The following is a 15404-nucleotide window of genomic DNA, read 5'->3' as shown; positions in this document are numbered from 1 at the left end:
AGAACATGTCCTTTAATATTCTATTGGCTGTTGTTAGATTCCTATGGGGTCATGTAGGGGTTATGTAGGGATCATAGCTGGCTCTATAGGCAAAAGAGGAAATGGAAATCCTAGGCTCTTGTCTGAGCTAATTGAAGTTTGGAATGCTCTGGGGTGATGCAGTGAAGTGGCTTTGGTTCTGAAAGGGAGTTGGGCAATTCCTAGTGTGGCTTAATGGCTTTGTCCTGTGTTGGATCTTGGGGGAGGGGCTAATCCTACCATTCTGCCTTTGTTTAGACTTTGCTGGAGGGAGTTTCAAACTATCCTGTCTTGAATGGATTAACAAATCTCCATTTCTAAAAGCTGGCCTCCTCAGTTTCTGCTTGGGGGGGGCAGGGAGACTGGGGCTGCTTCCTGCCTCTAAAAAAAAATGTTTCTCCATTTCTCATCTAGGGAAATATAATAATCTGCCTTTTTTTTTTTAATATTCCTCAAAATATTTCACTATTCTAGGAGAGGGGGGCTTTCCACAATATCTTGAATGAGAGCTGATAATGATAATCATGCCCGTAATTGCTTATTTGTACCCTATGACTATCATTCAGTGTTGTACCTTATGATTCTTAACAAATGTATCTTTTCTCTTTATGTACACTGAGAGTATATGCACCAAAGACAAATTCCTTGTTTGTCCAATCACACTTGGTCAGTAAAGAATTCTAATCTAACCTAATCTAATAACATTAATATTAATTCTATGCAGGTGCAGCCGATTGATCAATCCACACTTTCAATATTGAAAACAAAACATGATGAATATCATTCAGTCATGTCAACCAGCTCTTTGGTCCACCTGGAATATTCTACATCTCTGCCATTCAACAGAGCTATCACTGTGGTCCTACCTTGCCCTCCAAATCAAGAAAAACGAAGAGAGGGTATTGAGACAGATGCCGGAAGAGCGACGAGTGCTTCTATCCCCACAGTTGCAAGCACTCTTAATTTCCGGTGAGAAATAAGAAGGGTGTCAGGTTTCGATGTCATCTCAAATAAATTGCACTCCCAAACAATTAATCTTTGCTGAAATATTCCATTTATTGAGTACGACAGATCTGGCCCCGACTTCGTCGTAGCCGATACTAACCCTCTGACCCCCAATCCCTTCCCTTTCCGTTCCCCAATTCTCATCTTCTCATTGGCCATCTTCCAAGTCAGTCTCCCCAGCTTCTGACCTCAACCCACAGGAATGCCCCCTCCCATCCCATCTCCTAAGGGATATTACCTACAGAGAAAATAAGTAGATGAAAAGTCAAGCCTTGTCTCCTCCTTTTTATGGCAGCATCAGAATGCTGACAAAGGGACTCATTCTTGGAAAATGCTCAGGTAGACCCAGAATCCATAAATGATTTGCCGTTGTTGTCTTCTTCGGTTCTTCAAATTTAACTGTGGAGAGAAGGCAATCTTTCTAACATCTCAAGATGTTGAGAGACTTGAACTGTGATGGTGAACCGATGGCATGCGTGCCACAGGTGGAACACCAGCTACACTGCGAATGAGTGCACGCCTCCTGCCAGCCAGCTGGTCTTTGGGTCTCTGCTGCACATGCGCAGGGGGTAGGGCGCATACAGGGGACATCCACATGCATGGGTGTGGAGGTGCATGCACAACGGAGTGCAGGTTGGTGCAGGACGCTTTCCAGGCCCAAAACGGGGCATGGAGCGCATGCACGGGGGGTGCTTTCATTGCATTTTGGGGGTTTGGGCATTTGCATTCATGTGTGTGCGCAGGCGCTTTGGGCACTCCGCACCCAAAAGGTTAACCATCACTGGACTAGAACATGGCCTGAAGCACTGTTAAGAAAACATTGTTCTAGACTAGGGAAACAAAACTTTGTAGATGTTAAGGAAATGAATGTGCTGCTTATGGATTGGATCTTGGTAGGCAGAAGCATAGGGGTTATACACATACACATACACATACACATACACATACACATACACATACACATACACATACACATACATATATATGCATATGTCAACTTGCAAAGCTTTCAAGTTGCCATGAGCAGGAGGGAGGGAGAACTGGTAGAGCTGATTGATTTCCCTAACTGAAGCTGCATTCCATAGATGCTTTCTTACCACAATCAGTAGGAGGGTGTTGGGTTTCACAGCCAGCCAAAGTGGTTAATTGGAGAATGTGATTTATGACATGGCCAGGGAGAACGGGAGAGACAGGGTCATAGGGGAACGTAAATCTACATGGGATTAGTTCTAACTGCATTCGAATATTGCCAAAATGGTGCTCCTAATAAATGACTGTATTTCTTTTGAAGTTTGGCTCATGGCTCATGAATTAATTAGGGCATCTTTCGGAAACTTTACATCATATTTATGTAAGCTTTTCACAATCTAATATCCTGTGGAGTCCTTGGTACACTCTGATCTTGGTTATTTTCTTGCAGATGTTTTACTACCCAACTAGGTAATATCATCACCGGTGCTAAAAGGAAATAGGGTTTATATACCAGTGGCTTGTCCTGTCAGTCTTGGTGGCAATGTTCTTGGTAGTTCCTTGATTAGGCTGGTATTTATTGTTTGGTTATTAGTTTGAGTTGGTAGGTCCCTGATGGTGATATTGTTTACTGTTTCGTGTTAATCTCTGCTTATCTAGATGTTGATTGATTGTTAGGAGGCATTGTAGTCTTTTAACTTTTTGATTGTCTCTTTTGAATAGTATGTAGATGTTATTTGTCTCTATATGCCTGCTGATGGCTGATTTGGCTGAGTGCCAGGTTTCCAGGAATTCTCTAGCATTTTTGGACTTACTAGCTACTCCCTTCTAGCACTAATGATGTTACTTGTTGGGTAATGAAATGTCTGTAAGAAAACAACCAAGCTCCAAGAGCAAGGACCTCACAGTTCAACCCTGAGCTACAAATGTTCTCTTCTATTGGTAATCTGACGTCCTTCAGTTGTATGGATCGTAACTCTCAGTATCTCTAACCGGGATAACCATAGGTTATGCTGGCTAATGATCCTGGGATCCATAAATTATTCCAGCTAATGATCATGGGAGATGTAGTTTAATGCATTTAGGGAGGAAAAAGATGAAGAAAACTGATTTAAACATCTACCCTGTTTCCTTGAAAATAAGTCAGAACCTGCTAGATTTCACTCCTGATCTGTACCGATGTAAAAGGTGAAAATGGATGGAATGATCTGCTCTCTCTGCTCCTACTTCCAGAACTGAAAGAGGATTAATACCGCATTCCCCCGAAAATAAGATCGGGTTTTATATTAATTTTTGTTCCAAAAGACGCATTAGGGCTTATTTTCTGGTTAGGTCTCATTTTGGGGGAAATACGATACTAAATGCATCCATCTGGCTGACAATCTTAACTGGGGCTTATTTTGGAGGTAGGGTTTATATTACGAGCATCCTGAAAAATCATGCTAGGACTTCTTTTCTGGTTGGGTCTTATTTTCGGGAAAACAGGGTATATATTGACCTATGATCTGTCAGGCATTGCCAACTTGAACAATAGCAACTTAAGTTCATTAAAAGTCAATTGTAACTTCTTAGCAATCTTTCTGAGGTAGAGGGTGTTTTTTTTTTTTTGTCTTTGTATAATTTTAATGAAAAATTGTAGAAACCTTTCAATCCCCCCCCCCCAGTGTATCTGGCTTTATCTATAATGAAAATTTAATTAAAAATATACCAAAACAGTTTTCACATTCTAAAATCCCCAGCTGACTTTCTCTTTAGTCTTTCTGGCTGGGACATTTTGAAAGCTGAAAACTGGGGCCATGAAAGAAATACACATTCATTGCAGTTAAAGAAATTCTAGTTGGTAAGGTTAGGAAGGTCTCCTTCAAAAGAAAAATTGGCTTTGGATCACAAAACCCAAATAGTAAGAAGATGAGTAAAGCGGAAGAAACAGAGAAGTTGTCAGGTTACGATGTCGTCTCAAATAAATTGCATTTCCAAACAAAAAGTCTCTGATGAAATCTTTCATTTATTGAGTACAACGATCTGTCCCCGACTTCATCATAGCCGAAACTGACCCTCCGACCCCAAACCCTTCCCTTTCCGTTCCCCAATTCTCAGCGTCTCATTGGCCATCTTCCAAGTCAGTCTCCCCATCTCCTGACTTCAACTCACAGGAATGTCTCCCCTCCTATCCCATCTCCTAGGGGATATTATCTACAGAGAAAATAAGTAGGTGAAAAGTCAAGCCTCTTCTTCTTCTCTTTATGGCAGCACTAGAATGCTGACAGAAGTATGTATGGAGGTATATTCTTTACCCTACCTTTGTGATTTTTCCAGCAGTCTGAGTGCCTCCCCAAGAAAACACAGGGAGAACCTGAAGGAACCACTGAAAGTCCTGGGCTACAGAAACAGTGAAGAAGAATGGATTTTACTGGATGACATCGCCGTGCGAAATGCAAGGAACGGTCTTGTGTCATTTGACTTAGACGAACCCTTAGAGAGGTGAGATGGATTCGTCAAACGTGTAGATCAGGGGCGTCAAACTCAATTTCATTGAGGGCTGCATCAGGATTGTGTTTGACCTCAGGGCGTGGCCAGGGTGGGAATGGCCAGCATGTCACTAGTGTCAGGGGGTGCCTGTGGTGGCCCTAGCACTCTACCAGTGAAAACAAGCTCTGGAGCTCCATTTTTGATAACCTCCTGCAACCCTCTGCCAGTAAAAATGGAGCTCAGGGGGGCACATGCGACCTTTACAAGCTCCGTTTTTGACTGGGATGGCTTCCTGCAACCCTCTGCCAGAGAAAACAGAACTCAGGAGGGCTGTGCACAGCCCTCGCAAGCTCTCTTTTCACTGGCAGAGAAACTGCGGGCTGGTCCTTTGGTGTTTCTAGGTTGACCCCGTGGGCCAGATCTAAGCACCCCATGGTTTGACACCCCTAGTGTAGATGAATGGGATGCCACTGATTTACCCTGTCCTACATGACATTCCAAAATATCGAACCCATTGATTGTGAAAGCAGCATGACATTTACCCTGTTTCCCTGAAAATAGGACCCAGCTAGAAAATAAGCCCTAGCATGATTTTTCAGGATGCTCGTAATATAAGGCCTACCCCTAAAATAAGCCCCAGTTAAGATTGTCAGCCAGATGGATGCATTTGGTATCGTATTTCCCCCAAAATAAGACCTAACCAGAAAATAAGCCCTAATGCGTCTTTTGGAGTAAAAATTAATATAAAACCCGGTCTTATTTTCGGGGAAACACGGTATTTATCCTCTTTCAGTTCTGGAAGTACGATCAGAGAGAGGAGATCATTCCATCCATTTTCAACTTTTACATCAGTACAGATCAGGGGTGAAATCCTACTCCAGTGTTTTCTTTGCTTTGTCACCATCCTAGTCTTCATCTTTACGCAGATTTATTATCATCCGCTTATCTTCTGCTATGGACAACGGACATCTCGTTCAGTTTATTCAGAATCTGGAACACGCCATCCACAACGTCATGGTGAAGGTGGTACTGTGGCAGAATAAAGACGACCCTTACAAGATCCTTGTCTTATTGGTTCCCTCTAAAGAATTAAGCATGGAGCTGCATTCTCTACGTGAGGAAGGATATTGCGGCCCTCCAGAACCTTCCAAGACATTTAAGATGAGGGAAGGAGAGCAGGTTTCCTTTAGATTCAGTGGCAATATTTTTGCTTCAGGTAAATCAAGTTTAATCATTCAAAATTCCATTCCGCAGATCGTTGCAGGCTATCGGTCTTGCTGTTTGGACTTTACAAATGAGACTTTCAAAGATAAGAAAAAAACAGTTTTGCTTTCTTGACAGGGATATTTTGTGTGTGAGCAACTTATTCGGTCATTTCTCTATAATAAGCACTCCATTGTTTTGTGAATTAGTGAATTTATGGGTTTTATGATTGACGGCTCCTGGTATTTATAGGATCTTAATCGGTTCTAGCGCTAAAGTTCTGTTCAGATGTGCACTTTGCACTGGCAGGAACAAATCACCACAGTATCCCCTCCCCCAAATATGCAGATTAGATCAAGGGTGGACTCCTGAGGGTTCAGCAGGGTTTGGGAGATCCTTTAGCCAAGGATTGCCGATGTTCAGCGAATCCCCAAATGCCATCCCTGGCTTGCCACGCCCACCCTGCCCCACCCTTCCCAGGAGTCTCCACGCCGCCCATTCATCATTCCAAGTATTTTTATCAGGGTATATATTATTCCAAGACTTTTTATCAGGTCTGCCTGATTCGCCAGTTGCGTCCCTTTCTGGATCGGGACTCATTAAATACGGTCACTCATGCTCTCATTACTTCCCGCTTGGACTACTGCAATGCTCTCTACATGGGGCTCCCCTTGAGGAGCACCTGGAGGCTCCAGCTGGTCCAGAATGCAGCCGCGCGGGTGGTTATGGGAGCGACGTGGCGCTCCCATGTGACCCCCCTCCTGCGCGAGCTGCACTGGCTCCTGGTGGTCTTCCGGGTGTGCTTCAAGGTTTTGGTTACCACCTTTAGAGCGCTCCATGGCATCGGACCGGGGTATCTACGAGACCACCTTCTGCTACCAATAGCCTCTCACCGACCAGTACGCTCCCATAGAGAGGGGCTCCTCAGGGTGCCATCAGCCAAACAGTGTCGACTGGCGGCCCCCAGGGGGAGAGCCTTCTCTGTGGGGGCACCTACCATCTGGAACGAGTTCCCCCCAGAGATACGGAAGATCCCGGACCTACGCACGTTTCGCCGTGCTCTCAAAACTTTTCTATTTCAGCAAGCTGGCCTGGCCTAACTCCCATCTTTTAAATTTTTAAATTTTTTAATTCGTGATTTTATAAATTGGGTGTTTTAATCTGTGTTTCGGCCGAAATATTTAATAATTTTAAGGGATTTTTTTAATATTTGTATTATCTGTATTTTATCTTGGCTGTTCACTGCCCTGAGTCCTTCGGGAGTAGGGAGGTATAGAAATTTGATTAATAAATAAATAAATAAATAAGTAAATGCAGGGATCGCGCGGAGGGTCTGGGAGGGGTAAAAATGGACTACTGGAAGTTCCGGAAATCCAGAAACGGGCCTGTTTCTGGCCTCTGGAGGGTCTCCAGACCCCGGGGGAAGCAGGTTTCTCCCTCCCTGAGGCTCGAGGAAACGCTCCGGAGCTAAAGGAGGGTGAAAAATGGGCCTCCTGGAAGTTCCGGAAGTCCGGAAACAGGCCTGTTTCTGGCCTCTGGAGGGCCTCCAGACCCCGGGGGAAAACAGTTTTCCCCCTCCCTGAGGCTCGAGGAAACGCTCTGGAGCTAAAGGAGGGTGAAAAATGGGCCTCCTGGAAGTTCCAGAAGTCCAGAAACGGGCCTGTTTCTGGCCTTTGGAGGGCCTCCAGACCCCGGGGAAAGCAGTTTTCGCCCTCTCGGAGGCTCAAGAAAAGCCTCCGGAGCCTGGGGAGGGTGAAACACACATACACCCTGCCGTGGTACAGGCGGCTGACTAGGCCATGCCCACCATGGCAACCCCCACCCAGTAACGGGGAACCGAACCCGTTGCTAAAGGATCTGAAGCCCACCTCTGGATTAGATAAGTCTGTGCTTCCTAAATATATATGTGAGGCATTTATTTGAAAAACAAGAAAACCGTTTACTTCAGTCTTCCTTATTTTCTTGTCGCTTACCATTTCATCACTGGGGCTTCAGAATAAACATGATAAACTCAATAAACATACAAACAGACATTCTGCTGGTTCTGATTTAAATCTCTTAGGGTTAGTCAGTCCCGAAAGGTCCACAGTTCTGAAGGATGGAGGAGTTTCAGTGAACTCAAAAACCTTAAAGAACAGGCCATCAAGACAATCCCTTCTCCCTTTGTTGTTGTTGTTGTTGTTAGTTGCAAAGTCATGTCCGACCCATCGTGACCCCATGGACAACTTTCCTCCAGGGCCTTCCTGTCCTCTACCATCCTCTGGAGTCCATTGAAGCTCACGCCTACTGCTTCGGTGACTCCATCCAGCCACCTTATTCTCTGCCGTCCCCTTCTTCTTTTGCCCTCAATCTTTCCCAGCATTAGGCTCTTCTCCAGGGAGTCCTTCCTTCTCATTAGGTGGCCAAAGAATTTGAGTTTCATCTTCAGGATCTGGCCTTCTAAAGAGCAGCCAAGGTTGATCTCCTCTAGGACTGACCGGTTGGATAGCCTTGCAGTCCAAGGGACTCGCAGGAGTCTTCTCCAGCATCTTCAAAGGCCTCCATTCTTTGGCACTCAGCCTTCCTTATGGTCCAACTTTCACAGCCATCCATTGCAACTTGGAAAACCAGAGCCTTGACTATACGCACTTTTGTTGGCAGGGTGATGTCTCTGCTTTTTAGTATTATCCCTTAACCCCTCCATATCTTCTCCCTTAACCCCTCCATATCTTTGTCCTAAATTTTGATTACATCTAATTGGATTTATAACCCTCTTTTTTTGTGTGTCACCTGAAAGGGAGAGAGAAGACAATGAAGGCAGCCGACAATGAGAAAGAATCATGGGCGAATCAAATCCATGCAAACCACAATCGACACACAAGGAGAACGCAGTCCAGTCATTGCTAACACAAAGTGTAATCAGCTTGTAACAAAACACCAGCTCTACCATCTATCTGATGGGTGAAAGGGGCTAGTGCCAGATAAACCACATCCATCAGAAAATGATTTTTAAAAAAAAAAAAAAAAAAAAGAGGCCTAACCAATCTCTTCCTCACAGCCTGGCTGCATTATTTTCGGCTTATCTGTTTTCGCCACATGTCTAAAGAGGATGTTTGAATAAATCTCTTTCCCCTGCTTTTTTTTTCTTCATTTTTTTGGAGGGGTGGTGTCCAATGGATTGACAAGACACCATTCTTAGCCCAACAGCTAGATTCCAAAAAAAATGAGGTAACCTTGATGCCAGCTTGAAATCGTTTTTGTTGGGTATCTTCCCATAAAAATATAATAAAGGGAATACATATTTAATTTTATATGTGTTAACAGCGGCTAGAATTGTGTTTGCACAACAGTGGAAAAACAAAGAGATCCCTACAGAAGAAAATGTATTAAAAAAAATATTTGAATGTGCAGACATGGATAGATTAACACTTAAAATTAAGGAGAAGGAAGAAACTGAATACTTTTTAACATGGGATTTGTTTTATCAATGGCTAACTAACAGAAACAGAAGTTATAAATTTAAAAGCATAAAAGAATGACTAATTATATAAAGATGGTTCACTAAAATGGTAAATATTATTGTAAATATTACTGTTATTATGACTGTAACCTTCTTGTTGGTATCCTTAAGATTTATATTGACTGTTTCCTAATATGATTTGATTGCTTATTTGTTCCCTATGACTATCATTAAGTGTTGTACCTTATGATTCTTGATGAACGTATCTTTTCTTTTATGTACACTGAGAGCATATGCACCAAGACAAATTCCTTGTGTGTCCAATCACACTTGGCCATTCTATTCTATTCTATTCTATTCCATTCCATTCCATTCCATTCCATTCCATTCCATTCCATTCCATTCCATTCTATTCTATTCTATTCTATTCTATTCTATTCTATTCTATTCTATTCAGAGCCTTGGTGGTGCAGTGGACTAAACTGCTGCTGTTAAAGTAGTACTTAGCTGCCAGCTGCCTGCAATTACTGCGAGTTCAATTCTCACCAGGCTCAAGGTTGACTCAGCCTTCCATCCTTTCGAGGTAGGTAAAATGAGGACCCGGTTTGTGGGGGCAATAAGCTGACTTTGTTTAAAATAGAACACCGCTCGGGGGGGCCAAAGAGCCCTACTAAGCAGGTATATACAAAAATATGAAGGCTATTGCTTAACGCATTGTAAGCCTCCCTGAGTCTCCGGAGAAGGGCGGCATATATAAATTGAACTAATAAATAAATATTCTATTCTATTCTATTCTATTCTATTCTATTCTATTCTATTCTATTCTATTCTATTCTATTCTATTCTATTCTATTCTAATATGTAATCATTATTAATGTTATGAATATTACTATTATTATTTTTTTTTCTCAAAATTACTTCTACCCAGATAACACACTGTTTATGTAGACACTGAATTTTTTATGTTTAATTAAAAGAAAAAAGATCACAGGGATAAAATAACAGTCCATTTTGGAGGCTGGTCGGTTATAGGCCCAGGAAGTACCAAATTGTTGCCTCAGGAGACAATCTATCCCATTATTCCTGGTGCTGATGTTTAATATCAATTAGAATAGAATAGAATAGAATAGAATAGAATAGAATAGAATAGAATAGAATAGAATAGAATAGAATAGAATAGAATAGAATAGAATAGAATAGAATTCTTTATTGGCCAAGTGCGATTGGACACACAAGGAATTTGTCTTCAGTGCATAAACTCTCAGTGTGCATAAAAGATATAAGTGATAACTTATGATCATAGTCATCATCAATACATTCATTGCGAATCATAAGATATAACGCTTAGTGATAGTCATAGGATACTAAATAAGCAATCAAAATCATACTAGGAAGTTAAATAAAACAATATAAATCGTAAGATACAAGCAGCAAGGTTATAGTCATAAGTAGAAAAAGGAGATAGGTAATAGGAAGGATGAGAAGAAGAATAGTAATACAGTCTTAGTAAATAGTTTGACAGTGTTGTGGGAATTAGTTGTTTAGCAGAGCGATGGCATTCAGGAAAAAACTGTCCTTGTGTCCAGTTGTTTTGGTGTGCAGTGCTCTATAGCGTCGTTTTGAGGGTAGGAGTTGAAACTGTTCATGTCCAGGATGCAAGGGGTCTGTAGATATTTACACAGCCCTCTTTTTGAGTCGTGCAGTATACAGGTCCTCAATGGAAGGCAGGTTGGTAGCCATTGTTTTTTCTGCAGTTCTGATTATCCTCCGAAGTCTGTGTCTGTCTTGTTGGGTTGCAGAGCCAAACCAGACAGTTATGGAGGTGCAGATGACAGACTCCATAATTCCTCTGTAGAACCGTATCAGCAGCTCCTTGTGTAATTAGCAGTTAGAACAGAAGAGAACAGAATAACAGAGTAGAAAAGAGACCTCAAAACTCATCTAGTCCAACTTCCTATGTGAGCAGGAGACACTATTATCATTTCAGACAGATGGCTGACTAATCTCTTCTTAAAAACCACAACTTCTGAAGGCAAACCATTCCATGGATTCATTGTTCTTGCTGTCAGGAAATTTCTCCTTCTTTTTAGATTGGATCTCTCCTGGATTACCCCCCATAGTTGGAACTGCTCAAAGCAGGATTTCTCCCCCCCCCAGGAACAATTTCCCCCCCAGAAAGTTGTGGTATGGGGATGACTTTAAGAGCAAGAGTTTGTCCCCAGCTAACTGTAACAGTGTAGTGTTTTAATTACAGAGGTAATGAAATTCAGCCATACTCCGGGGAGCTTCGTGTACCATCACTCATAAGTCATTGTTTGCTCAAGGAACAGGCACTGATGTTACACGGAGAGACAAACAAACCCGTTTTATGAAAAGAGAGGCAAATAATAGGGATGTTCCCATTGAATCAAAGCCTGTGTGGATCCCGCATACAGTTTAGATTGTCAAAGCTGGCTTCCAAACCGTGTATTTAAATTACGGTATCTTTCCAAATTAAGGTCAATCGATCAGAATAGATCTGGAAGGGACCTTGGAGGTTTTCTAGGACAGCCGCCAGCTCAAGCTCTTGTCTGAGATGGTATAGAGCCTTGGTGGTGCAGCAGACTAAAGTGCTGTTAAGTAGCACCAGCTGCCTGCAATTACTGCGAGTTCAAATCTCACCAGGCTCAAGGTTGACTCAGCCTTCCATCCTTCCGAGGTAGGTAAAATGAGGACCCGGATTGTGGGGGCAATAAGCTGACTTTGTATAAAAAATAACACCGCTTAGGGGGGCCTGAAAGCCCTACTAAGCAGGTATATACAAAAGGATGAAGGCTATTGCTTAACGCATTGTAAGTCGCCCTGAGTCTCCGGAGAAGGGTGGCATATAAATCGAACCAATAAATAAAAATAAAATAAAATACAATAAATAGATCCGTAATGGCGAACCTATGGGACACGTGCCACAGGTGGCACACAGAGCCATATCTGTGGGCACGCAAGTATTGCCTTAGCTCAGCTCCAGCATGCATGCGCGCATCGGCCAGCTAATTTTCGGGCCTTCTGAGCCCACTGGAAATCAGGAAACAATTTTCCTGAACACCAGCTGGGGAGTTCACGTATGTTCAGCTCCAGGTGTCAGGTTTCGAGGTTGTCTCAAATAAATTGCATTTGAAACAAAGTCTTTGATGAAAAACTCCCATTTATTAAGCACGACATTTTAACTCCGACTCCATCGCAGCCAACACTGACTTCCAGACCCAAAACCCTCCCTTTCCATTCCCCACTCCTCTGCACTCATTGGCCATCTTCCAAGTCACTCTACCCCTAATCTACTGCTTCAGCTCAAAGGAATTTCCCTCCTCCCATCCCATCTCCTAGGGGATATTATCTCCAGGGAAAATAAGTAGGTGAAAAGTCAAACGTCCCTTTCCAGACGCCTCCGCTTCTCCTTCTTATATCAGCACTAGAGTAAATGCAGCTTGAAGTGCTGACACCAGGTGAGTTGGGTGACAGCTTGCGTGCCTGGAAAGATGGCTCTGCATGCTACCTCGGGCACACTTGCCATAGATGTTGAGTGAAAAATGATAAACTCCGTTTATCATCTGCTCCATAAACCCCAGGTTTCCCTCCCTCCTTGTGTCTCATCCATCACCTTGTATCACCATGTATATAGTCCTAATCGCAACACCCCCCCCCCTTCCACTGTGATCTGTTCCTATCTGCAGTAGGAAAAGCTTCCAGAATCGGGTGGTAAATTGGGGTCCCCTGTCAGAGATAATTCGCTTGGGTACACCATATATGCTGTGTACAGTGTTCGCCATCACGGCTCTATATCATTTCAGACAAGTGACTGTCCAGTCTCTTCTTTAAAACCGCCAGTGATGGAGCACCCATAACTTCTGAAGGCAACTTCTGTCCCACTGGTTTATTGTCCTCACTGTTAGAAAGTTTCTCCTTAATTCCAGGTGTCTGGATTTAGTGGATCCTGTTTGGATGGTCAATTTGATTTGGGGGAATAAGGGAGCAGACTTTTCTATGAATTCTTTAAAAAAACAACAACACCAAAACAATTGTTCTTACATTGAGTTGGAAGCAACTGCTTCGATCTCACAAACCAGACTAAATCAACCATCTGTTTTAGGAGATTCAAAACAGGAAGGAAGCAGGGGTGATATTCATCCGGTTCCTACCGGATCGCGCGATACGGTAGGGCTGAATGCACGATGCCCCACCCACCCATGCGGACGTCACGACGTCCCTTTTTTGTGACGATTTTCGGCCTCTGTGCATGCACAGAAGGCTTTGAGGTGCACGCACGTTTGTGAACCGTTAGGGAAGGTAAGTGAATTTCACCCCTGGGAAGGAAGGTTTCTGTGCCAAATTAAATCCATTGATCGCATTTTTATATTTTTGTGGGTTTTTTTTTTTCTAAATTGAGTAGTTGGTAGCTTAACATTTGTGTCTCACCTGTGCAGATGACGGGAACACCTATGGAAAAAGTTACAAGCTTGCTTTTCACGCTCAAAGAAAACCCCGGCTTGCTCTTCGGATCAAGGAAGTGGATGAATTTGGTAACTACAGTTCACCCCATTATAAAGGAACGGCCTTGTTTTACAAAGTGGCAAAAGACGCTGCCCTCAACCACGTAGAATCTCTTCCGCTAGAAGATCACGAGCAAGATTCCCTCCTGTGCAAGCTGGCTCTGACTTTGCCAAAGGTGAGCTGTTTCTTAACATGAGGGTGTTATAATCTGTAGTAATGTTCCAGAGGTGGGTTTCAGCAGGTTCTGACCAGTTCTGGAGAACCGGTAGTGGAAATTTTGAGTAGTTCGGAGAACCGGTAGTAAAAATTCAGACTGGCCCCACCACCATCTATTCTCTGCCTCCTGAGTCCCAGCTGATTGGGAGAAAATGGGAAATTTGCAGTATCCTTCCCCTGCCACGCCCACCAAGCCACGCCCACCAAGCCATGCCACACCCACCAAGCCAAGCCACGCCCACACAACCGGTAGTAAAAAAATTTGAAACCCACCACTGTAATATTCCCTAGCGGCAGTGGTGGGATTCAAAAAATTTTTACTACGGGTTCTGTGTGTGTTTCTTGGTGGGCGTGGCAGGGGAAGGATACTGTAAAATCCCCATTTCTTCCCGATCAGCTGGAACTCAGGAGGCAGAGAATAGATGGGGGCGGGGCCAGTCAGAGGTGGTACTTACCGGTTCTCCGAACTACTCAAAATTTCCGCTATCGGTTCTGGAGAACTGGTCAGAACCTGCTGAAACCCACCTCTGCCTAGTTGCATCCCATAATGTCTCCACCAGTAATCAGCACTCATTAACTCCAAGGTCAACTTCAGACCAACAATCAAGTAAGCAATACCCCAATCAAGAAACTGTCAAAGAGCCATCAGCAAACAGCCCGACCAATGAATCCCTAAGACTCCCCCACCCACACAGACAGGCAAGTCCCCAGAATATAAACTGACAGCAAACAGCAGTCCTTACTAGAACTGATAATGTTACCGAGTTGGGTCATGAAACGTCTGTAAGAAAAGAAGGAGACTCAGAGAGCACCAAGGGCACCTCAGCTACTGTTTAATTTAGGCTGCAAAGGTCTGGCTTGAAATCTATTTTATTGGGAAGGCCAGGATGTTATTTATTCTTTGAAGAGTTTTTGGGAAGTTAAGAGGACTTCAGTCCTGATCACGTAATTAAATGACACAGTTAATCAAAAAGGGAAGGGAAGGGAAGGGAAGGGAAGGGAAAGGAAAGGAAAGGAAAGGAAAGGAAAGGAAAGGAAAGGAAAGGAAAGGAAAGGAAAGGAAAGGAAAGGAAAGGAAAGGAAAGGAAAGGAAAGGAAAGGAAAGGAAAGGAAAGGAAAGGAAAGGAAAGGAAAGGAAAGGAAAAATAGGAAAGGGAGGGAAGGGAAGGGAAGGGAAGGGAAGGGAAGGGAAGGGAAGGGAAGGGAAGGAAAAATAGGAAAGAGAAGGGAAGGGAAGGAAGAAAGAAAAGAGGAAGGGAAGGGAAGGAAAAATAGCAAAAGGAAGGCAAGGGGAAGGGAAAGGGGAAGGGGAAGGGGAAAGGAAAGGATGGAAAGGAAGGGAAGGGAAGGGAAGGGAAGGGAAGGGAGAGGGAAAGGGGAGGGAGAGGCAGAGGGAGAGGGAGAAGGAGAAGGAGAAGGAGAGGGAGAGGGAGAGGGGAAGGGAAGGGAAGGGAGAGGAAAGGGAGAGACAAAGGAAAGGAAAGGAAAGGAAAGGAAAGGAAAGGAAAGGAAAGGAAAGGAAAGGAAAGGAAAGGAAAGGAAAGGAAAGGAAAGGAAAGGA

The 15404-nt window shown here is 43.5% G+C and overlaps 1 protein-coding gene across 1 annotated transcript in view; it reads left to right on the top strand.

Annotated features, from left to right (window-relative positions):
- DTHD1 (death domain containing 1) overlaps positions 1 to 15404 on the top strand; it is a 40779-nt gene that overhangs the window by 21164 nt on the left and 4211 nt on the right. Inside the window, exons 5-8 of the mRNA XM_070948898.1 lie at positions 743 to 987; positions 4309 to 4473; positions 5388 to 5677; positions 13561 to 13802. Coding sequence (XP_070804999.1) covers positions 743 to 987; positions 4309 to 4473; positions 5388 to 5677; positions 13561 to 13802 — 942 coding nt within the window. The remainder of the gene's footprint in view (positions 1 to 742; positions 988 to 4308; positions 4474 to 5387; positions 5678 to 13560; positions 13803 to 15404) is intronic.

Source organism: Pituophis catenifer, unplaced genomic scaffold (assembly GCF_029215685.1).
Source record: "Pituophis catenifer annectens isolate HBS135680 unplaced genomic scaffold, rPitCat1.0.hap2 SCAF_8, whole genome shotgun sequence".
NCBI classification, from domain to species: Eukaryota; Metazoa; Chordata; class Lepidosauria; order Squamata; family Colubridae; genus Pituophis; species Pituophis catenifer.
This window is presented reverse-complemented; position numbering and strand designations above follow the sequence as displayed.